General features: G+C 42.0%; 4 protein-coding genes across 4 annotated transcripts in view; 1 reads left to right on the forward strand and 3 right to left on the reverse strand.

The window, feature by feature from the left end:
- Positions 1-22,649, reverse strand: part of LOC108053837 (irregular chiasm C-roughest protein) — a 150,859-nt gene that overhangs the window by 73,237 nt on the left and 54,973 nt on the right. The window lies entirely within an intron of this gene.
- Positions 5,202-7,587, reverse strand: LOC108041147. The gene has a single exon (XM_017118964.2). The coding sequence runs from the start codon at positions 7,568-7,570 to the stop codon at positions 5,222-5,224; it is 2,349 nt and encodes a 782-aa protein (XP_016974453.2). The 5' UTR covers positions 7,571-7,587; the 3' UTR covers positions 5,202-5,221.
- Positions 7,663-10,563, reverse strand: LOC108041151 (axoneme-associated protein mst101(2)). The gene has a single exon (XM_017118967.2). The coding sequence runs from the start codon at positions 10,434-10,436 to the stop codon at positions 8,217-8,219; it is 2,220 nt and encodes a 739-aa protein (XP_016974456.2). The 5' UTR covers positions 10,437-10,563; the 3' UTR covers positions 7,663-8,216.
- Positions 12,431-14,807, forward strand: LOC108041148 (axoneme-associated protein mst101(2)). Its single transcript, XM_017118965.2, has one exon. The coding sequence runs from the start codon at positions 12,514-12,516 to the stop codon at positions 14,578-14,580; it is 2,067 nt and encodes a 688-aa protein (XP_016974454.2). The 5' UTR covers positions 12,431-12,513; the 3' UTR covers positions 14,581-14,807.

Genomic DNA, 22,649 nt, shown 5'->3' on the forward strand with positions numbered 1-22,649 from the left:
CAAGATAATGAAGCGTAAACTTAAAAGAAAAGTGAGCTGGGAAATATAGAAATGTTTGCCCAGACTTTGCGATAAAAGTTGGCCAAGCCAAATTGTGTGTAAATACTTAAAAAGTCGTTAGGATGGTCAAAAGATGCGGTCGGAGACACCGAGAAATGCCGAAAGACAGGGAGAGAGAGAAAGTCAGCGAAGTGAAAGGCTTTTAATGAGCAGTTGACGTCATCATCATTAAAAATGTGCAAGCTGCGATTCCGATGATTGATTGGGTTCTGTTTGCTCCTTTTAGCTGCCTTTAAGTGCGCCTGAAATCGCGCAGCCATAAATTTGCTTAATCAAACTATTTAGCCAGCCGGTGGATGTAGATGTCACGCATCGGAAGTCAAGCTGCTGCAGCTCCATTACGGTTATGGGGGCGCAAGGTCCGTATCCATATCCGTATTCCGTGCTCCGTGCTCCGTACGCCGTACTCCGGAGATCCGGAGAAGGGAACACTCCGCCGTAACGAGCGCCTCACATGTGTTGCATGCTTTTAGGCGCTGCTCAGACGACACACATAATCCTAATTAATTGCCGGCATCGGCATCAGCATTCAGGCAGCAGGATCCAGCCAGGAGCAGGAGCAGAGCCTCCTCCGCACCATCCCGGCCGCCAAGGGAATCCACAGCGAATGCATTCTGGCAGGTGCATGTGAGCACTTCGTGCGCGCCATTTACCCAGCGAGTGTGTGGGTGGATATGGGGGTGGTGCACTGGGCGAAACTGTCCACTACATCAGTATATTTCAGGATGTATTTGTATTCCGAAAGGTAAGCTTTACAAATCATATATATTCGGGGAGCCTACAAAATCCCTAGAGTTTTAATATATTTTAAATAGGTGCATAAAAGTATGCAACAATATATTTTGAATACGGAAGTAAAGTGGATTCCATATATACTTTTCACTGCATACCTTTAGACATATTTATAAATGATTTTAAAATCGTTGAGATTTCTGTAGCAGCCCGAATATAAATTCTTAACGACTTTAAAAGATAAAATCCACAAGAAACATATATTTTAAAGGTTTTTTAACCCTTGTGGAAGGTGGGTTCTTAAAATAAATTACCGGCAAATGGATATTTTATTTGCCAAGCCACATAATCTTTAGTTAAACAAAAATATTTCGTATTTTTAATTCATTTGTGGATTACCAAGGTTCTTTTTTAATATTTTGACTTGTTTGATTTGTTGTTTGTTTTCAAACTTCTTGAGAGTTCTAAGGAGTTTTCAGTAATTTTTCCCAGTGTAACTGTCATCTCCTCCGATTCCCGATACCCCTCGTTTCATGCCAGTGCGCCATTATTTCCTTTTGATTTGCTTTGGCTGCAAAAGTCGTGGCGTGTTGAATGGCGTTCTAGTGAGGGGCAAGCGACGCATTTCATGCACTCGGCTGAGCTTTCGAGTTGCTTAACGCGTTTGATGTTTGCTACCAGCTTTTACCATCCTTTTCCTTTTGGCCCCCTGTCCATAAAATTTAATGCATGCTGCGAGTGTGACAGCCTGGCGGGCCTACGAAATATCCCCCATAATCCGCATGAGACATCTCGCTGTGGGCTCGGCAAAATACTGTAACTTTTGAGCCAGCCAAGTGATGTGAAAACCCGTTGTCAGCTGATGGATAATGGGTTTTCACGGACGGACCTTAATTCCTGCATCTTTAAGAACCAGCAATGTTCTTACTCGAAGACCCGGAAAGCTGCAATTGAGCTGGCCGATCATCCCCAAGGGAAACAGAAAGAAAAATGGCAAAAGTTTTTAACTGTGGCTGGGGCCCCATTAAACCAGCCACAATAATCGATTCTCAAGTCGAACATCGAAGTCTCGGCGGCCCGGCTAATTTCCTTGTGTCGATGGAAGGGCTTAGGAAACTGGAAAAAAAAGGGACGACTGACTGCTGGTCCCAAAGTATGCAACACAATTTTAATTAGTTTGGCAAAGTATTTTAATTTTTGCAATTTGAGTGCCAGAAAAAGAGAAATCTTGGAATCCACTGCCCCTGCGGCTGGTAGCCCCACAAATATTTCGGCATTCCTCTCTTTAATGATTATTAACATTATTAGTTGTAATGAGCGTCGTCAGCGCGTTTTAAAGTTCCCCATTGAGGCGTGGCAAATGGCAACAGAAATTTGCCTGCTACTCAAAGACCAAAAAACAACAAGAGGCGCGGCTGGAAAAAATAAAAGGGCCCGGCAAAACGCAGAGAAAGTTGAAAAAGTTGGAGAGAAATTTTTGCAATTATTTTTCTGTTTTAATGTAATAGTGGATTCTTCCTTTTTTTATGATTATTTTTTTTCGCGCTGCACGTTCTACGCTTTCAAACAAAAAAGTTTGCTTAAACTATGTGGCCAGCCGGGCTGGAATGGGTTTGCCGGACGGAGTCTAGCGGTTGCGTCGGGCACGCCGGAAAATATGCTTTGATTTTTGGCCCGTCCATTGCGTGGAATGCAGTGTTCGAATTGTTTGGTCCCTGGTTTTGTGTGCACTTTACTCGCACATATATATAAATTTTATTTTTGGATATGCCAAAGTTTTCAAATTAAAGGCTCGAGCTTTGACCGAAAGTTTTGCGGCTGTGGGCGGCTCTTTGCCATGATTAGTGATTGAGTTTGGTTCTTGGACTTACGCAAAAAAAAAACGGCAGAAAGGCACTTACCTAAAAAGAGAGAAAATAAATACAAGAAGTGTTAATTAAAGTTTGAATAAGTAGGAATGTTTTGAGGTAAAAATAGCTTAGGCTAGAGCATTAATGGAGTTAGCTTATCACAACCATTTTCGGCTTGAATTCCCCGGGCAACATGGAGACTGCTTTGTGAGCAAAAGCATCCCGAACTTAATTACACACAACTCATTTGTCGCACACAAAAACCACTCCCCAAAAAACGCCACATGGGACTCGGTCGTCTGGGAAATGGAAAACCCAAAACGAGACGATAGACGACACATGACATATAGCAGAAATTGGAGCTGGAGCAGTGGCATGGGGCAGGAGCCAAAATAACAAGGATCCTGTGAGCCGTGGCCCCAGCTCAGACTTTTGTTTATATGTCATAAAAATTACTCATACGTTAATAATTTAAACGGATGGCTGTTGATGATGGGTCACAGGCGTCTGCAAATTTGCTTTTGGCCATGGGAAAAGCCAGGACTAACTGTGAATCAATACGAAATGAAAACCAAATAAGCGACCACCCCGTCCTCCCCATTTTCCCTGATCAAACACAAGGCTATCACCTCAAGCTGGCCGATAAGTTTCGCTATCATGTCGGAAAATTCATAACCAAGGCAATGACAGACATTGAGCATATTATCTGATGTCTGTGGGTCTGTGCGGTGGCAAATTCATTATTTCATCAATAACACAACACAGCCATCAATATTGTGAGCTGTCCATTTTGTTTGCCTTAGCCATTCTGGCAGAGAAATACTCGTAAGTAAATACACGGCATATGTGTCCAAGCATTATATTTATTCATGAAGCAATATTAGAAAGCGGGTATGAATTTCCAATTTGTAGGCAATGTGGAACTATTTTCCTAAGATAAGTTTGAATTTAATTTAAGTAAGAATTGATTAAAAAAAGTCCTGTTACTTAGAATAATATTTATATTTCACTAAAAAATATTGCACGTTTTATTTGCTATTAGGGTCTTTAAAATGGTAAATGATATATATATTAATTTAGTGTTGGCATCATCACACAGCGGCACCTCATTTGGATTGTTCCGCACTTTCCTTTAGACTTTTACTCAAACCCTTTTTTGGGATTCCTTTTAGCTACTGTAGAAAAGGGCTACAACAAGGACGAACCTTTTTCAGGCTCGTCCCTGGTGTAGCCCCTTTTACCGAAAGCGGAAGAAGGGGTTATTCGATTGAGCCAGTAAACCCCCAGCGTATCGTTGATGCTCAGTGGTTTCAAATCGGGCAGCAGCCGGCGCAGGAAGAAGTTGGACTCTAGCAATGGAGTTCGCCGTGAGATGGGGTTGTACACTGAGGCATATCCTGGAAACAAAGGCCACTGGCGGGGGTGGAATAACTTCAACTTCCTTCCCTGTGCAGGGAAAGGATCAATAAGACCGTGCTCCAACCCTCGAAGTGGTCTTCGCCCAGGACTTGACAAGGGAGATCTCAGGAATATGCCCAACTCTTGGAACTCCAATTTTTCCCCATTCGGCGGGATACTACTCAGTTCCTCGTTTCGCATCGCACTTATTTTCTGGCAGTCATCAGGGCTTTTGGTGCGAATCTGTTTCTTTTTGCTCCGCAAGTTAAGCCATCTCTTTATTTCGTCCTTCTTACTCCAGTTTTTTATTTCTTCGTCGATGGTTTTCTTTCGTCGGTCGATCGCCTCACGCCATTTCCTAAGTTCAGACATGGTAAGTTTTTTTTGCGACTCACCTGATATAGACTTATCTTTATGCTTATTGCCCTTGGAACCTTTTCCGTTTACGCCATTATTTCTTATCGTATGATCATCGTTTGTAATTTTACTTCGAAGTTCTTCGCATTTTTTTTTCAATGCAAATTCAGCACATCTCTTTCTTAAAGAAAATTCTTTACATTTTCTTTCCTGCTCATACCTTGCACATTTTTTCTTAAACTCCCGCTCTGCACATTTCTTTAACTCTTTTTCTGCACAGTTATCCATAAATTCTTCGTCAGCACATTTCTCCTTAAATTCTTTTGCACATTTTTTCTTTAGTTTATCTTCGGCACATTTGTCCTTTAATTGCACATCTTTATTTGCACATTTTTCCTTTAGTTCTTCTGCACATTTTTCCTTTAGTTCTTCTGCACATGTCTCCTCTATTTCTCCTTCTGCACAGTTTTCCTCTAATTCTTCTTCTGCACAGTTATTCTTTAATTCTTCCTTGGCACATTTCGCTCTTAATTCTTCTTCTGCGCATTTCTTTTTTAATTCTTCTTTTTTACATTTCTCTCTTAATTTTTCTTCTGCACATTTCTTTTTTAATTCTTCTAATGCAGATTTCGTTTTTAATTCTTCTAATGCACATTTGTTTTTTAATACTTCTTTTTCACATTTCTCTATTAATTTTTCTTCTGCACATTTCTTTTTCAATTCTTCTAATGCACATTTCGTTTTTAATTCTTCTAATGCACATTTCTCTTTTAATTGTTCTCTTGCCTCTTTCTTTTTTAATTCTTCTTTTTCACATTTTTTCTTTAAATAATATTCCTCGCATTTCTTTTTAGTTCCTCTTTAGAGCATTTTCTTTTTTGATCATACTTCCTACATTTTCTCTTCGGCTTGTCGTCTTCTACCTTTTTTTGCAATTGTTCTATTAAAAGTGACATTTTCTTTAAATAGTCCTTTTCGTATTTTTCTACACACATCTTTTTGAGTATGCCTTCAACGCAATGTTCGTTTGGTTGACAGTCTTTCTTGACCAATTCGTTGGAGCCTTTTCTTTTCAGTTCATTTTCAGTATCAGTGTTTTTTCTTTTTAGTTCTCCTTCAACACGCTTTTCTTTTAGATTTGCTTTGCTGTATTTTTTTTCGAGACCACTTCCTTTAATTGCTTTTTGTATACTTTTGCACTGCTTTATAATAGTCTCGACATGGTCCATTATGCAATCTTCGGGGCTTTTCAAACACGAATGACCCAACTTCCTAATAGTGCTTTTATCGGGCTCACAGGTTTGGTTTTGATTCGTACGATACTGCAGATAATGCCTCCAAAAATTATCAACTAAGTTAGCGACTTCTTTGTCTTTTTCTCCCTCTTCCGATTCGCATGTATTTTTAGATCCCGACTTCGGCTCTACTTTCTCTACCAGGTACGTACACTTTGCTATAAATTCTGCTATTTGAAATTTGAGCTTATCTCTATCATTTAACAGTCCAAAACAAACTGAGCAATCTGTATTATTTTGTCCCGGTTCGTTTTCGCATTTAATCGAATCTTTTTCTGGGATATTCCATAGATTTTTATGGATCTCGTTTTTGACTAGGTTATGCAAGCTCTTGCTGTTTGATTGATCGTCGAAATTTGGGGAACTTGAACCTGGACTAGTCTTTTTTATGTCTGATGACCCTTCAATTTCTTTTTTTTTGCAAGAAACGGATTTCTGTTTACACAGGTCCAAGATATGCACTTCCTTTTTTGAATGATTTTCAGGGTGTTCCCACAGATGCTTGTGAATCTGGTTTTTAAATATGTTGGGTTTTTGATCATCCGAGGGAGGGTAATCTGAACATTTATTAAATACTTTTATCTCTGACTTGCTTTCAGTTTTTATTTCTTCGTGGGAACCCGACTTGTGGGTACTTTGCTCCTCGCTGATCTTCTGTTTTTGTTCTGAAGAAGTTGAAGGCATCAGTGGTACATTGCTGTCTTCACATATATTTTTTGGATGGTCCTGACTTACTTCTTGTTTAAAAATATTTTTCTCCTTGTCTGGGGTTGACAACGAAGATGGGGGTTCCAAGGTTGTGGATATTCTCAAAGATTGCAGTCGGCAGTCGGTTTCCTTCTTGGCGCTACTAATCAGCTGCTCTTCACGATCCCTCATTACTTCTAGCGAATGTGGTTTTGACGAGTGCTTTAAAGGTTCTTCTGGGCCACCAATTGCTTTTCCAACATCACCGGATTTCGAATTCGAATTTTCCATTTGGACCGAAACTACCTCACCTAACAGAATCCCCTCTTCTTTCAGTGAACCAGCGGAATCTTCTGGAAAAATGCTCTGAAGAAGCGTGGCTGCGGGTTGATCTTTCTTATCTACTTTGCGATGTTGCGGCTTTGGCTTTGTCTGCATATTTTTTCTATAATAATTATTCTTGTAGCGCTGAACTCTTGGCGGTTTTCCCGGATTACATCTTTTTAGGTCTGCTTGTTTGCCCTCCTCTAACTGTTGCCTTACTTTTTTACTCTTTGCCAAGAGCATGGAGAGGAAATCTTTGATTGAATTCTTTGGTGGCTCGCTCTCGTTATCCTCGTTTTCCTCTGAATTCGAACTGGCCGGTCGATTCCTTGAGTCTTTACTTTTTTTGGACTTCTTTATCTGCATTACCATCCTTGTTCCTTCCTTTTTCCCTTCAATTTTTCTTACTCCGTCTACACCATCGTTCATTAGCTCCTGCAGACGTTGGACCGTTTTTCTGTCGGATCTTCGCTTTCCATACCGAGGTCGATATCGACTGCCGCTTTTATCCATACAAGAATTCATTTTGTCACTGCCAGTTTTCTTGTGGTATTTTCTGCCTTTCCAGTTAATCGGAAAGACATCTCCAGGCTCACTGTATCCACTGATTTTAAAAGTGCGATCTTGGCCCACAATGCAGACCTTTTGATGAACTTGTTTAATCGAAGCTGGGGAACACGGCGAGGTCAGATCGCTGGTAAGAATGTCGCAGGACATCGGAGGATCGAACGAGAACGAGTTAAGCAAAGTCTTTCGGCTGGAGTGAGAGTCATTGCTCTTAAACTTTGCCCAGGCCTGGACGAAGGGTCTTGGCCGAGGACAGACCAGCAAAAAATGTAATTGCGAACTTATGCACCTGCGAAACATTCCAAGGACCTCGAGTGCTGCGGACCAATCCTCGAAGGCGCTGCGATTGCCAATGAAATTTTGGATGGTTGCTAATTAAAACTAAGGCCAAGTTTACGTGGGGGCAGTCACTGAAGATTTTATTATAAAACTAAGTAAAGTGAAAGGAAATTCATGACAGCTTTAAAGGTGAAAAACATTCTGGTTTCTGGATAAATCATCGCCGAATTAACCAGTTGCCAATTGCGGGGCATGCAATGACGCTGATGGCCTGGACACTCAACAAACAGGAGGACGTCATTAAAGGATAGGTTTCAGCACATTTATGTCACAGGATTTTAACGAGACCGACAGCATTCCACTGATGTCGTTTTAAATGACCAAGACCACGGTGGCGATCGCAAAAACGACCGCCCAGTTGGTGCAGTCGCCTTTTCTTCGAATATGGAATAATGTGGAAAGAGCTGCCACAACTGGATGACACGGGGCCTTGACGATCGCCGTCGTCCTCCAAACCATATGTGTCATCTTGCCTGTGACCGAGCTGTGAATCCCTTTACTTTGTAGAACTGCAGTTAATCTTCTGATCAAATCCCACTGACTGATCATTTCCAGCAGTGATGTCTTGTCTGATGAGTCTCTCTGCTTTACTTCTAGGACTTAGGATTTATTTTGCAGATTTTCCTTTGGGGGGTGTGTCTTTGTCGACTGCTCCTTGGTTATTGCATTTTTCCTTCTGATCGAATTTATCACATTCTTTTAGAACCTTATCTTCTTCACATTTCTTTTTCTGTTCTTCCTCCTCTTGTTGCTTTTTCAGTTCCTCTTTTTTCAACATATCTTCAAGCTTTGTATTCAGATCTTTCTCTTCTTTCTTTAGCTCTCCGAGTTTTTTCTTCAGTGCGTCACATTTTTTCTTCAGAGCTTCCTCTTCACATTTTTTCTTTTGAGCCTCCTCTTCGCATTTTCTTAGATGCTCTTCCATTTCGCATTTTTTCTTTAGCGCTTCTTCTTCGCATTTTTTCTTGAGGGCCTCCTCTTCGCATTTTTTAACAGGATCTTTCTCTTCGCATTTAGGCCTTGACTCGTCTTCTTTTTTCTTTAACTCCTCGTTTTTTATTAGCTCTTCATGTTTTTTCTTAAACTCTTCGCATTTTTTTCTTCGGGCTTCCTCTTCGCACTTCTTCTTCAATTCCTCAGCGCTCTCTTTCTTTTCGCATTGTTCTTTTAGCTCATCCTCCATTTTCTTTATCTCGCATTGTTTTTTCTTCAGCTCTTCGCATATTCTATTTCTCTCTTCTTCCTCGCATTTTTTTATTCTTGCCTCTTCCTCGCACTTTTTCATCTTTTCTTCTTCATCGCACTTTCTTTTGAGCCTTGCGTCTGCGCATTTTTTTAGAAACGCACACCTTTCGATATTTTCTTCCAGTTCCTTAATTTCGCACTCTTTATTTTTTGCGTCCTCTTCGCATATTTGCAGCATAATTTTCTTCACTTCCTCGGAAACTTCGCAAAAATCCACATTATTCTTTTCCGTAAGATCTTCAATACTTGGACAATTGTCCTTCCATTTTTTCTCCACGCACTTTTGGAACTTTGCTTTTTTAGAGTCCTTGGTGTCCTCGCAATTAGACGGATTTTCTTCTGGTTCTTTCTGCTGTTCACACTTATTCTCCTTTTCTGGTTCTCCCCAGGAGTCAGCACACATTTTAGTGATGACCATTGAGCGGCACCTTTTCTTGATTTCCTGCTTCAGACAATCCTCCACAGCAGCTACTTTCTTTTTCTCTTTGGGACTTGATAGTTTCTGGGCTTCACATATGTCTTTCCACTCTTCCTTCATGCAATCTTCCATCTTCTGCTCGAATGGAGATTTGGTCTTCCCCTTCGAAACTTTAGGATCTGTTGGACATTTGGTATCCTTTTTTGGCTTCTCTGGGCACACCTGATCCGCAGATTCTTCTTTCTCCTCTGGGCATTCATTTTTCTCTTTAGCATCCTGTGGGCATACATCTGCTTTAGGTTTTTCTTTCTTGTCACAAGACTCTTCTGCTTTTTTCACAGGATCTTCACATTTATCCTTTGGCACTTCCTTACAACTATCCAATGTGGGAACCTCCTGCTTCTCGGAATCGTCTTTCTTTTTGGGAGACTGTCTAATACCTTTTACACGGAGCTGTACTCCCTTGTTCTTGGGCTTATCTTCGCAATTATCGTTTTCGTTCTCGGAGCATTCTTCCTCTTGCTGATCTTCCTGGCACTCACATTTCTCCAACTCGGCTTTCAGCAGCTTGGTAGTCTCATCTATGCACTTCTGGAACCGTTCTGGGTCTTCACACTGTTGTGCGATAGCTGCCTTCTCTTTTTCGGTCTGCTCCGCTTTGGGGTCCTTGCACTCCTCCTCTGAGCTTTCCCCCTTTTTGGCAGGACACTTCTTCATTATCTCCTTGATCTTTTTCTCTTTGATCAGTCTCTCGTAGCGGTGCTTCAGCTCCTGCTCCTTGCAGTACTTTTGCAGCACTGACTTGAAGCAGATTTCCCTGACGCCCGCCATCACGCAGTCCAGCATGTCGCCCATGGCCTTCTTCTCCTCCGCTGTCATGCACTCCACTTTCGCTATTAGCGCCTTCTCCTTCTCCTTGATGCACTTGTTCAACTCGCTTTTGAGGCAGGCGGCGGCCTTCTTGGCCGCCTCCTTCATTTTGGCCTCCTTCTTTTTCTTCAATGCTAGTGCCTTTTGCTCCTTGTACGCCTTATAAGCATCGCAATCCATGAGAGGTGGATCGCTGTAGTTGCGCAGCTGCCACTTGAACACGATGGTCACGGTTCCCCGGCTCTGAGGACCGGACATCCGTGTGAGCAGACAGCTTGTAAATCTAGAGCACATTGCTAAAAATATACGCCCCCACGACACTCTTCCTTAAAACTAAAAAATTTAGTTTGTCCCAATTTTAATAAAAGAATTCGCTTAAAATTTGTATTTTCTGGGTCCAAAAATTAACATAATTATTAAGTTTATGGAAAACGAAAAGTATACTCTGTTAAAAAATTGTATTATTATTGTATTATTATTGGGTTGCAATTTCAAAAGACAAACTAGTCCCATACTTGTTGGATATAGATTAGTTAGTTTGTGCTTCTCCCCATATATCTCAATAAAAGATTTCAAAGTCTTTATTGTGAGCTTCCTCAAACCATTTTTTTGGTTATCAATTGACTTTTAAGAAAGTGAATGTTAAAAGTGATTGTTAAAAAAACGTAATTCCTTGACGAACATTTATTAATTGCTCTCCAATATCACTGTAGGATCTTTTGATTGATTTTAAGCTTTAGTTGAGGCAAGTAAGTTGCAAAAGTAAGCCCGTTGTGGTCTCTTTTCCTAAGTGGCACTGAAGCAAGTCCATGAGGGGGTAGAAATGACACAATGGAAGGGTTCGCCCTGCCAGCGTCAACAATTTGGCAATCTTTGCACAAACCTCAGAAATGACAACAGCGCAGCAGAGCCACAACCACGACATAGTTACACACACACATCCCATCGAAAGAGTCAACGGCAGACAAACACTTTTGTCGAACATAAAATCGAGCACAACTTAATTAAATGTTAAAAGCGCGACCACAGCGCGTCTGTGGCTGCCAAAGGTGTGAATACGAAGGGGTTGCCAGTGGGGTTGGGGGTGGTGGGTTTTTCCGAAGGCTGGGAATGCCGTTATCACCCGGAAAGACGCTGACAGACGCTAACTTCATTTTCGGGGACTGCTTGAAATTAGCAAACCTGTCAACTGTCAGCGGCGGGGAGTGTTTGTGAGTTGAAGTAAGAATGCGGGATGGTGGTAAAAGGTTGAGGTGTAGGGCGAGGCCTCCAGCGAAGGCAAGAGACAATGTGCCTCACCTGTGCTTCAACACCTTGCAGGAGCTTCCACCTACTTCGTCCCCTCACCACCCCCATAAGGAAGTTGCTCGGCTAACTTTGCAGTCTATACAGGAGCTTCCATGTGTGGAAGGCGGTGGGTGGTGTGCGGTGAATTATGGCATGTCTACTTCCGACCGCCAGCCCATACACTCCCCCTCATTGCGTTGTTTGTAATTTGTTAATTTCCCGCATTTAGAAATTAATTTTCACTTCATGCGCCGCCAAGCAGACAACACAGCAGACAGGTGAGTTCGAGTCGGCCTACCAGGCAACACTGTCGCACATGAGTGTGCTTTAACTTTCTGCCACACACACTGGCAGTACGAACTTGCACCGCAATTACGAGTGTGAAGGCACACATAACCCTACCTTCAAACCCCCTCCCCTCCTACGCATACAACCCACCGAGCTCATTGCGTATTTAAATTCCTTTATGTTGTCATTAATTTCTGCAACTTGTTCGGCAGTGTCGCTGTTAATTTTTAAGCGAAAGCTCTGCCCGAGTTTGACACGTTTACATTTTAATTGCGCACATGTGTACGGGGAAATGCTCATTTCATTGTTGATTCGAGAGGGCGAAAATGTGAAATGGGTGGGCGGCGTGTAAAACTTTAATTGCTTTATTATGTCGGCCAGGAGCCAGGTGTGGAACAACCCGAGGAAATCCAAATCGCAGCCTACTTTCGCGAGAAATCGGGACAAGAAACTTAAAATCCCTCGAGGGCTACAATACTCTTGCACCAAGTTGCTACTTAATTGTTACCTCCATAATACGTGTAATTAGGCTATTTTCTTTGGAGATACCTAAATTTGAGTTTTTTTTTTTTCAAATAATAATAACTTGGTTCTGACCTTCTAATTAATCACATGGACACACTGATTCTTTTATAATTCTCCACCCAATGGGTTGCGTGGTTTCATATATTTTTAAAAAAATTTCTCAAGTAGTCCACGGTAAATTTGTAAAACTGTGCATTTGGTTTAAACCTTATTCCTGAGCCTATCCTTTCGAAATTTTATGTTCTTAATTTTAAAAATTCCGTTTTAAGATATGGCGACGATGGGACGTCATCTCTCACGATCTCTCGTGTACCAGCTAAAGCAGCCCAGATGGAACCGATTGTTTTTAAAGTCACATACTAATTTGCATTCCGTATCCGTTTACCTCGGTCACCCACGAGTGCTTAGCAGCAAATCCAATGAAAACGATGGATGTGGTTACCGAAAGAAGCAAAAGAAGTCAAATTGCATATCCTATAAAAAGAATCCCTGTATCGAAGGAGATAAGCCGCCCGAAATGAAAATTCCCCAACCAGCTGATTGCCAGCTAAGGATTCAAAAGCGAAGAAAATTCATGGAGGAGAAGAAGTGTAAGGATCTGTCAAAAGAGGCTGATTCCAAGTGCGATGGTGGTCCATGTTCGACTTACTCAAGAGCAGTTTTGATCAAGGGAAGACGTAGAGTCCGGATATCTATGTTCTGGGACAAAGTCAACGGATGTCTGTTGTACCTTTCGCAGCTAAAACCATCTGGATCGGTCATTTCTCCGGATCCCATATACCTTAATCACCAACGATCTTTTTCCAAAAAGGTCAAAGAGGATGAATGTCAAAGCAAAAAGAGCGAAGAGGATGAATGTCATGACAAAAAGGGCGAGGACGAGGACTGTGTTTTTGAGCCCTTGCCAAAACCAGATCCTCCCAAATGCTCAAGGATATGCAGGAAACGAAAGCACTTACTCGAACAGAAAAAAAAGGCAGCAGAAGCTGAAGGTCAGGCCGTTGTGCAAACGGAATCATCTGTTCCAAATCTCGACGAAGTCGTTGAGGAGTTAAAGCACAGTTGCATGTTAGCCTCTCAGAAGAAGGACTGCGAGCAAAAGCAATACAAGGCCCTCTGCGAGGAATTGAGGTCCTCAAAACAACAGAATGATCCCAAATCCATAGATAGTCTATTGAATTGCATGCTGGCTGGAATAAGGAAAGCCTGCGCCGTTCACGCCCAGGATATGGTTTGCAAACAAAAGTACGCCAAGGAAATCGCCGCTGCAGAGGCTGCCAAGAAGCAAAAGGAGAAAAAAGAGGGAAAGCCAATGGATTGTGAGAAGGTCGAAGAAGAAGTCGCAAACGGTAAAATGAGTAAGGCCGAGAAGAAAAAGGCCCAAGAAGAAGCCGAGCTCAAGCGAATACTTCAAGAAATAAAAGCCAAGTGCAAAAAGCAGCGCGAGGAAGCCGAGCTTCAGAAGAAACGTGAAGAAGAAGAAAGCATAAAGAAATGTCAAGAAGCCGAGCGTAAGAAAAAATGTGAAGAAGCAGCGGCCAAGAAGAAATGCGAAGAAGCAGCCGCCATCAAGAAATGCGAAGAAGCCGAGCGTAAGAAGAAATGTGAAGAGGCCGAGCGTAAAAAGAAATGTGAAGAGGCCGAGCGTAAAAAGAAATGTGAAGAGGCCGAGCGTAAAAAGAAATGTGAGGAAGCAGCGGCCAAGAAGAAATGTGAAGAAGCTGCGGCAAAAAAGAAATGTGAAGGGGCAGCGGCCAAGAAGAAATGTGAAGAGGCAGCGGCAAAGAAGAAATGTGATAAAGCAGCGCCCAAGAATAAATGCGAAGAAGCAGCGGCCCAGAAGAAATGTGAAGAAGCTGCGGCAAAAAAGAAATGTGAAGAAGCAGTAGCCAAAAAGAAATGTGAAGAAGCGGCGGCCAAGAAGAAATGTGAAGAAGCAGCGGCCAAGAAGAAATGTGAAGAAGCAGCGGCAAATAAGAAATGCGAAGAAGCAGCAGCCAAGAAGAAATGTGAAGAGGCAGCGGCCAAGAAGAAATGTGAAGAAGCTAAAATAAAGAAGAAATGCCAAGAAGCCGCACAAAAGAAAAAGTGTGAAGAAGCTAACAAGAAAAAGAAATGTGAAGAAGCCGAGAAAAAGAAAAAATGTGAAGAGGCTGAGATAAAGAAAAAATGTGTGGAAGCCGAAGAAAAGAAAAAATGTGAGGAAGCCGAAAAAAAGAAAAAATGTGATGAAGCCGAGAAAAAGAAAAAATGTGAAGTGGCCGAGTTTAAGCAAAAATGTGCTGATCTGAGTAAAAAAAATAAGGATGGCAATTGCGAGGCAAATGACGACAAATAGGGGAAAATTCCTGGTAAATCCTTTCAAAAAGTGAAAGCTTACGAAGATGTGAGAGATGGTGTCCCAGGATGAAGGCGTGTTCATGGCTTTGTTCTAATTTTATTATTTACTACACCAGAATATATAAAGTTCCATACGAAAACTAAACAAGTAATCTAAAAGTGCGGGAAACAGTGAAACAAAAAAGCATCAAGAACTCGCCATACTAAAATAAAATCAAAAACGTATTCTTGGCTGATTAATGTTATTCCTTGAGCCTGCTTGGATTCAAGGCTAAGGCATTAAAGCTGTTTAAGACTGGCTTCATCGTCGGCGGATACACCACTATTGTTTGGTCGAGGAAATGCCAACAGACCCGCTAAGTACAGACTTTGTGGGGAACAATCCTGATAAAGAGCGAGTTGGAAGGGCCGGCAAACAATTGTGCCCGCTTGTCTTGTTTATTGTCATCCATCATGCCAAGGCCTCCGGTGGGTGGAAGCGTGTCTTCTAGCCCCGATTTGCGGCTACCAGCCGGCAAGGTGGCCAAATGGTAGATGGGAGAGCTTAACGAGTGGAGTTTACTCATTCAGCCGGCGAGTCGAGTTTCTACCCAGGCTCGGCCTCATTTAGACGTTTTGCTGCGCATTTGCCATTGTCAACTGTTCTGCTACCCAGCTCCATTGCTCTTGTAACATTTCCACAAGGTTCTTTTTTCCGTTGCTATTGCTGTTGCTGCTGATTGTTGCACAAGGATTTGTCAAGGATAAAACACTCGAGGGCAGTCAGTCGACATTGTCGTTGCCGTTGTCGTCACCGACGCTGCTTCATCATGGTTACGATTATGATTATGCAGCGACAGTTGTCCTGGCTCTGCTGAATGGCATTAGGGGTTGGGGTCCTTTCACACGTGGCACTATGCAATGGTTATTGATTTTCCGTAAGGAATGCATCCGAATGCGATGCTGAGTGCCGTCCGTGTGCCCTTGGATTTTGCCAGGACATTGCACTGAGAATTAAAGCCAAAGTAAGGAATAACTGTGCTCTCCTCTAAACTGGTAGCAAGATCCATTACGAAATTAAACTTTGTTCGAAAAATAATATTACTCTTTCAAAGCTGCCAGATACTTATTTCGCGATTTAGAGCACTGACTCTGCAAACGACTTCTATTCTGGAGGGTGCCACAAAAATCACTTTGGCTTAGATATTAAATTAGAGTTTGTTTAGGTTGAGAAGTTCGTGGGACTCTACATTCTTTTATACAGCTTTTGAAGTGATTTTAATACTCAGGTGATTTCAGTGGCAATATTTCCAATCAGTATCAGTGATGTGGTGATACCACAGAAATCGCAAAGCTTTCGAAAGGACATGTTAAGGCATCTAAAGATGTATTTAAATAGAAAACGTGGTATTTCTTAATTAATACCTGACACTTCTGACCTTTAAAAACATTTTTGTATAATTTATTGTAAAAAGAGAGAAACCCTTTGAATTTCTATAACATCCTAATATAACTTGTTCAAGATTTTCCAAAGGTTTTTGAGATCAATGATAAGCAAAAATCTTCAAGTGTATTTTTTCATCTATCTTTTTCGTACAACTTTTGACCGCGTAACGATTCCCGTTCAGTGTATGCGGATGCTTTACAATGCAGGCCGCATAAAAGCTTTTTTAAAGCATTTTCTCTATAACTGGTATATCTGCAATTGGCGACCTTGGGGGTTACAGCTTACATGCTCCATATTTGAGTACATCTATTTGCTCTGGCAAGCATGCTGCACTTTTTCGGTGTCCCCAATTTCGCTATTTGCGACAACCCAAATTCGCTTGGCAAACACATTTCACCCGCCAAATGCCAAATGCCAAATGCAAAGCAGGCAGCCAGCAACTGCGGTTGCCAAATTATATGCAACTGCGGTGGCGTGGGCGTGGCATGCGGTTAGTTAAACAAAAATGCCAGGCCCAAAATAACTGGGTCAGAGCCCGGAGAGAAACTGTCACAACGCCAGACGCATTAAAGCTAAATTACCTAGCTGCAAGAAAACCCGAAACAGTCCGCAACAGTCAAAGTTGAACAGTGCTACACAGGACGTACTACTACAACATTGTCTCAAACACTCGACAAAGTTTCGGTTTCACTTTGGTTGTTGCCTCGATTTTTGTCGTTCTCGTTGTTGTCAACTTCCGGAGGTCCCACCTGTTCCGCTTGATTGTTCTCGGTGCTCCGGCTCGGCTCCCTCGTCATGAAAGGTTAATGACGGCTGCTGTCAGCGCCGAAGGTCACATCTAACGCTGACACCCCCCACCCACCACCCACCATCCACCCACAGACCGACATTGGGGGGTCAAGCGTGCAGCAGGTAAAAGTTTCGTTTCCCGGACAAAAACTCGGGGGACGGGGTGCTCGGAAAACTCTGGACCTGTGCTAAATAGCGGGACTTCTGGGCGGGGACTTCGGGGGGTAGCAGAGCGTAAAAGTTAAATGAAACGAAACACGTTAATGGCCTCTGGGAGGAAATAAGTATGGGGGGGGCGGAGGGGCTGGGCGAGGTTATGTTCCCCTGAAAGGTGAGATTGTGTCCTGTTAAAGCCACGCTCCGTGGAAAGTGAAATTTCCAGCTTGGCAAGTTGGCAGTCCTGGCCAAGGGCCGTGTAATAAAATGATATCGTTGGCTTAGTTAAGTAGCAATAAGCTGGAAAAGGTAGCCCGAAATTCGTTGGGCGCCACCTCTCAATCACAGCGTTTCAGGTTGATATTAAGTTATTTAGGCTATTTAGACGCCAAGTGAAGACCTCTTCGGGCATCGCCACTGGGTCGTTAAAGCCAAATTACGGTATATTAGGTTACCGTTAGGCGGAGCGACCGACTTTTCCCAGCTTGGCTTAACTTGGTCATTTCAGGAATTCCACTACAGCTAATAGTGCTGCTAATTAACATCCTTAAAGCCATGGACCTTGGGAAATTCGCTAGCTTAAAGCAATTCGATTTTCCTTCCTCACACAAAACTTGCACTCAATTGTTAAAGCACACAAAGAAAACGGCGCCAAGGAGCAAAAGGAGGAAGGAGCAGCCAAAAAAAGAGAGAAGTACAAAGAATTATGTATCACTTCGTTACGACTTACTTCCACTTAATTTATTTTCACTTGCTTTTACCAGCAAAGGGCGAGCAAAAGAAAAGCCGAGCGGATGGGACGGCAACTTTGTCTGAGCCTGGGAAAACGAAAGAAGTCGAAAAGCAGAAGGAATTATACAATATACAGTTGGTCAATAAAGTCCGGACACATCCAGGGCTTAAAAAAGGTGATATATATTTCATTAATGTGAGATATTGCACAAAGATAGCTCCAAAGGGAAAATAATGAAATAGTGATACTCCTGCTCGAACTAATTGGATTTACTTTAATACATTTATTTAAATCTCTATTTTAAAAGAAACTTGTGTGGCACTTTAAATAAGTGGAAATTGTAAATTTAAATATTTTAATAGAGATTATAATGGAACAATGTTTCTTAATGAACTTAACTTTACACAACTAATAAATATGTATCCAGATATAATACTTTGATCTTGAATATCATTTTTTACTCAATTTTATCTTTAATTGAATTATCATTTCACTATTTATTTAGCCAAAAACTTTGCGTTCCCACTGTCCGCTCTTGGCCAAAAGAGAAAAAGGCCCGCAGGCGTTAGCCAACAACTGGCAACAACTTTAAACGGGCTTCCCGTCTGTCTGTGAAAAGCATTTGACTTTGCATTTGTCGGCGACTGCAGGTTGCAACGCTTTCGGCCTTCACACCTTTTGTTGGCCTGCTACTGCTACTGCTGCTCCCATTTCCATTTACCATTTTCACCGCCGACCGGGCTTCGGAAAACGCCTTTCGAGTGGCCGGCGCATTAATTCTCAGGTGTGCAATTTAGTGTGCGGCCAATTTTGGTCGGTCTGGACAGGAAGAGGAAGCCCAGAAGCGTCTGTTACGTGTTGACCACACGATGGTTTTTTGAAGGGGGCTTTGGAGGGGCTTTCCCCGGGGGTCAAGGGAGTGAGCTTGAAATGTTAGGAAATTTTAAACGGAAGTTCGCGTTTTCTGCCCTTTGCGGCTCTCATTGTTAGCTGCGTTTCCGCTTTTCAGCTATTTTTGGCCTCTCGTTCCGCGATCCGTGCACATTTCCGGCTAAAACAACAGTCCTTAAAGAGCCGCTTGCCACATTTTTTCACTCATGTCTTTAACGAAAAGTTTTGAGGCAAAACTTTATGCGAAACTTTACAATGGACTACATTTGCTATGCCATGTTTAACAGCAAAAAAAAAAAAGATGACAGCGTAGAAGGTTAGGACGAAAACTATGGACAGCAAAATGGCGCCGGCTATAATTTTTAGAGCACGACGACAAAAGCGGCGGAGAAAGGAAAAATAAATGTATAAGAAGCGGACAACTTGAAAAACTTTTAATAATTGCATTTTGCGCAAACAGCAGCAGCAGTAGCAGTAGCAGTAGCAGTAGCATCGACTTCAACATAATAAACTCCGCCGCCCACCGCAAGGCCATCCGAAACCACCCACTGCAGCTTGTGCATCGACACCCGAGCAACAAGACAATCAGCTAAGAGATACTCGCCAGTCGGCGGGGGAGAACAGGCGATGACTGGGCCACAAAAATAACCGAAAAGTAATTCCCCCACAAAAGTAAACTTAAGCGTACAAAAGTCGAGTTTTAAAATAAACTTGCAGCCAGCTCTATTTTTCTTTCCATTGGAGGATCGCCAGGGAATGGGGCAGGGGCGACGTTGGAGTTGGTTAGCGAATAGACAAAAGTCGGGGGCGCCACTTGAGGCACAAAAGGCGCATTTTCAATGAAAGAAAAGTGGCTAACTAAGTCGCCGACTTGGCAGCTTTCCCCCCGAACCCATCACCATCACCAGTGCCGCAGTTTCGAGAGCCTCAAGAGCTGCTCCTCCCCTGTCTTCCCCATTTGCGGGCCAAGAAATATGGCTTGCGGTCGGTGCTCTTGGAAAATCGGTAGCTCTAGAAATTTAAGCAGCTAAAAAGTAACAATTTTATCCCAGGAATAAGATCTGAGTAAATGTAGGTTACTTTATGCACAACATTCAAGAAGGGAAAAGCTTTAATATTGAAAAAAATTAATGGTTAAAATGATTATTTTTACAATAGAATCAATCGGAAAAACGGACCATTTTCATGTTAATTATGACTTGTAAAAAGGTGACCCACAATTAGAATTCTATAGTCCATACACTTACTAAATTCGATCCGATTTCAAAGTGACACACCTATTAGGACTTGTGGCTTGATTATATGTATATGAATCTGCATTCACATTTGTAATCTTAACGTTGATCAATATTTTGATCCATTTTCTTTTCTTTTGTAAGTTTCCGTTGTCTGGAAAAAAGGGTGACCCTAAATTTGGCTTCTAGAGTCCGTAACTCTACCAAATTTAAGACAATTACAAAGTGGCATACCTTTAAAAAGCTGTATTCGAATTTCTCATTTTTAAAGTTGTTCGATTTTTGATCTTAAATCTCTCAGTTAAATATAAAGTATTTAGTGAATGTACTTGCTTTAAAGAACATTCGGACAATAATTATTTAATAACCTATATAGGTTAGGAATATTACGAAAATGGTCGTCTAAATATTGTTTTCAACATTTATATTAAAGGGCTAACTCTGACGAAACGTAAGTCCCTCAGTGAAATACAATGTTTTTTATGACGGTATTTAGTTTAATGATATTTCTGTAGAGCCCCAAATAGTAAATATTTAGTAGCTGGCAAAGTACAGTCTGTTTCAAAGCGGCGACTTGATATTGTAATAAAAAATAGCATTAAACAACATGGGACAAGACTAATAACCGGCAAGTGCCATGAAACAGGTCAATAATCCACGGAATGGGGCAGATCATCATCTGATTTCATCAACGCCCCCTAATAAAATGTCACCCACTTTATTAAATATGAAATACGCTCCATCGCTGATGCCGCCTCGTATTTGCAATGGCAAACGGCGACGAGGGTCCTTAGCATGGCCAGCACGTAGCAAACGCAGTACGCTGAAATACATGAGATAAAATGCCGGACATTAAGTCCCAGGGGATGGGAAGGGGGGTATCCAAAAACGAAGGCCAGTATAGTATATCTGGAAAATTACATGCCCAACTTGCGTGTGTCAAAAATGCGAAATTGAAACGCTTTAAAATTTAACATTTCTACCCGGCTCACATCAAAGTAAGGGTAAGATGCAGCTGCCAGGATGCGGCAAGGACTACGATCCGTGTTGGTGGGCAAACATTTTTATGCAAAAATATTTTGCATGTCACTCGCATCTGCGAGAACGGCGAAGGGTTGGTTGTTGTAGCTGTAGCCTGGTCTGTGTATTTGCCACAGACTTTTGCATGCATAACAAGTCAGCGAAGCGGACGGACGGACAAGCAAACAGAGCAAAAAATGGCCAAAAGGATGGGAAAACGGGGCAAATCGGGGAAGGAAAAGCCACGCACACAGCCAGACAAGATGGAAAAGGCAGCGCCGGCAGCAGGAAGCGCATACAAAACTTTAGCGGGAACCGGTCGCATTTCGTAATCTTTGCAAATAAACGCGTGAAATTCCAAGGCGCACCACAGTGGGGCATGTGGTGGGGGTGGGTGCTTGGGTGGTGCAGGGTACTGGTACTGGAGTGGTGCTGCCACAGTCGCCAGTTGGCCGACATGTGCGCGCCATTTTTGGCATACAGCTCACACGCGAAATTGCGCATGCAGATTAAAATTCTTGAACGCGCATTTCCGTTTCCGTTCGCTGTGTGTGAACTGTCGGGGAAAATGCCGGGCATTTTCTCGGCTTTTGCAGCGGGGGAGTGCTTGAATTTCCACTTCAGTTCGGTTTTGGCTCTGTGTTTGCAGTGCTGATTGCAACCTTGAAGTGACCCCGTCCTGAATGAAGTTGTGAGCGGTTGGGAATACTCAATAAAATTTGTATCGAATGCGACAGCTTGTTAGGGATTTTAATAGAATTTCCCGATTTGATTAGCAAAAGTAATTTCCTTTAATCAAATATTGCTCATTCGCTACAAGGGAAAAATTGGAAGCGCTTTAATTTAGAAAAGACCAGAGTTCGGAAAATATGCAATTATATATATTTCTCAAAACTAGCATTAATTTATTTATTTTATTATCATTTTATTTACATTAACAAATTTAAATCCAAATAATATCGAATTTTATTTCTGTTTAAACAAAAACAATTTTTTGGTAAGTCTTTATGCAGTTTCCACCTTTGTTACTTGTTTTTTAATATTTCATAGATCGATTGTGTATTCAAGACACTTCCAATTAATATTTTCGCATGTTTACATAGCCCCAATATTGTATTGTATCATATCATATTACTCAAACGCCACATGTCAAACGCAGATGACACATAATTATAAGAAAGATTTGTGATTTCAGCAGTGAAACAGAATACAGTTTAGGCAAACAAAAAAAATATGTGAAGCCATCCCAAAACTAAATCACAATGTCGTATATTACTCATACGCCGCGTGTACCTAATAGACATTGACAATGGCATATTACTCATTGCATTAGAGATAAAAAAAAACACAGAGGGGGACGTTGAATTCTGCTTATTTACAGACAATTGCCATTGATATGCAGGACCTGTTTTTGGTAGCCCGTAGGATGCCAAAAACCAGAAAACGCCCAGGGTCAGCTTTCTTCGGCTTCGTTTCTCCATTTTGGCCCCCAAAACGCACATCAAATAAAAGAAATGGCTTTGTTTGCTGCATGTGGCATAGAATATCAAGCTGATATGGGGATGAGAAGCGGATCCCAAGGATGCGGACGTGGATGTGGGCAAAGGACGAGGGTGAGCTGGTGTGCTGGCGCATAAATAATGTGACCTGCCTGACTGCGATTATCTGTGAACTATTTTTCACACGTTGCCGGCATACAAAGTGGTCCATTCTCTCTGCCCCGGCAATATATGAGCTGCTTGGCCTGCCGAGGCCACTTGGCCCATTCATTTCCACATCCTGCACACACATAAAAAACATATGTGTGTATGGTGGGG

This window comes from Drosophila rhopaloa, unplaced genomic scaffold (assembly GCF_018152115.1).
Source record: "Drosophila rhopaloa isolate 14029-0021.01 unplaced genomic scaffold, ASM1815211v1 contig_115, whole genome shotgun sequence".
Taxonomy (NCBI): Eukaryota; Metazoa; Arthropoda; class Insecta; order Diptera; family Drosophilidae; genus Drosophila; species Drosophila rhopaloa.

Coding starts and splice junctions, on each gene's coding strand:
- LOC108041148 (XM_017118965.2), top strand. CDS start 12,514: ATGGCGACGATGGGACGTCATCTCTCACGATCTCTCGTGTACCAGCTA.
- LOC108041151 (XM_017118967.2), bottom strand. CDS start 10,436: ATGTGCTCTAGATTTACAAGCTGTCTGCTCACACGGATGTCCGGTCCT.
- LOC108041147 (XM_017118964.2), bottom strand. CDS start 7,570: ATGTTTCGCAGGTGCATAAGTTCGCAATTACATTTTTTGCTGGTCTGT.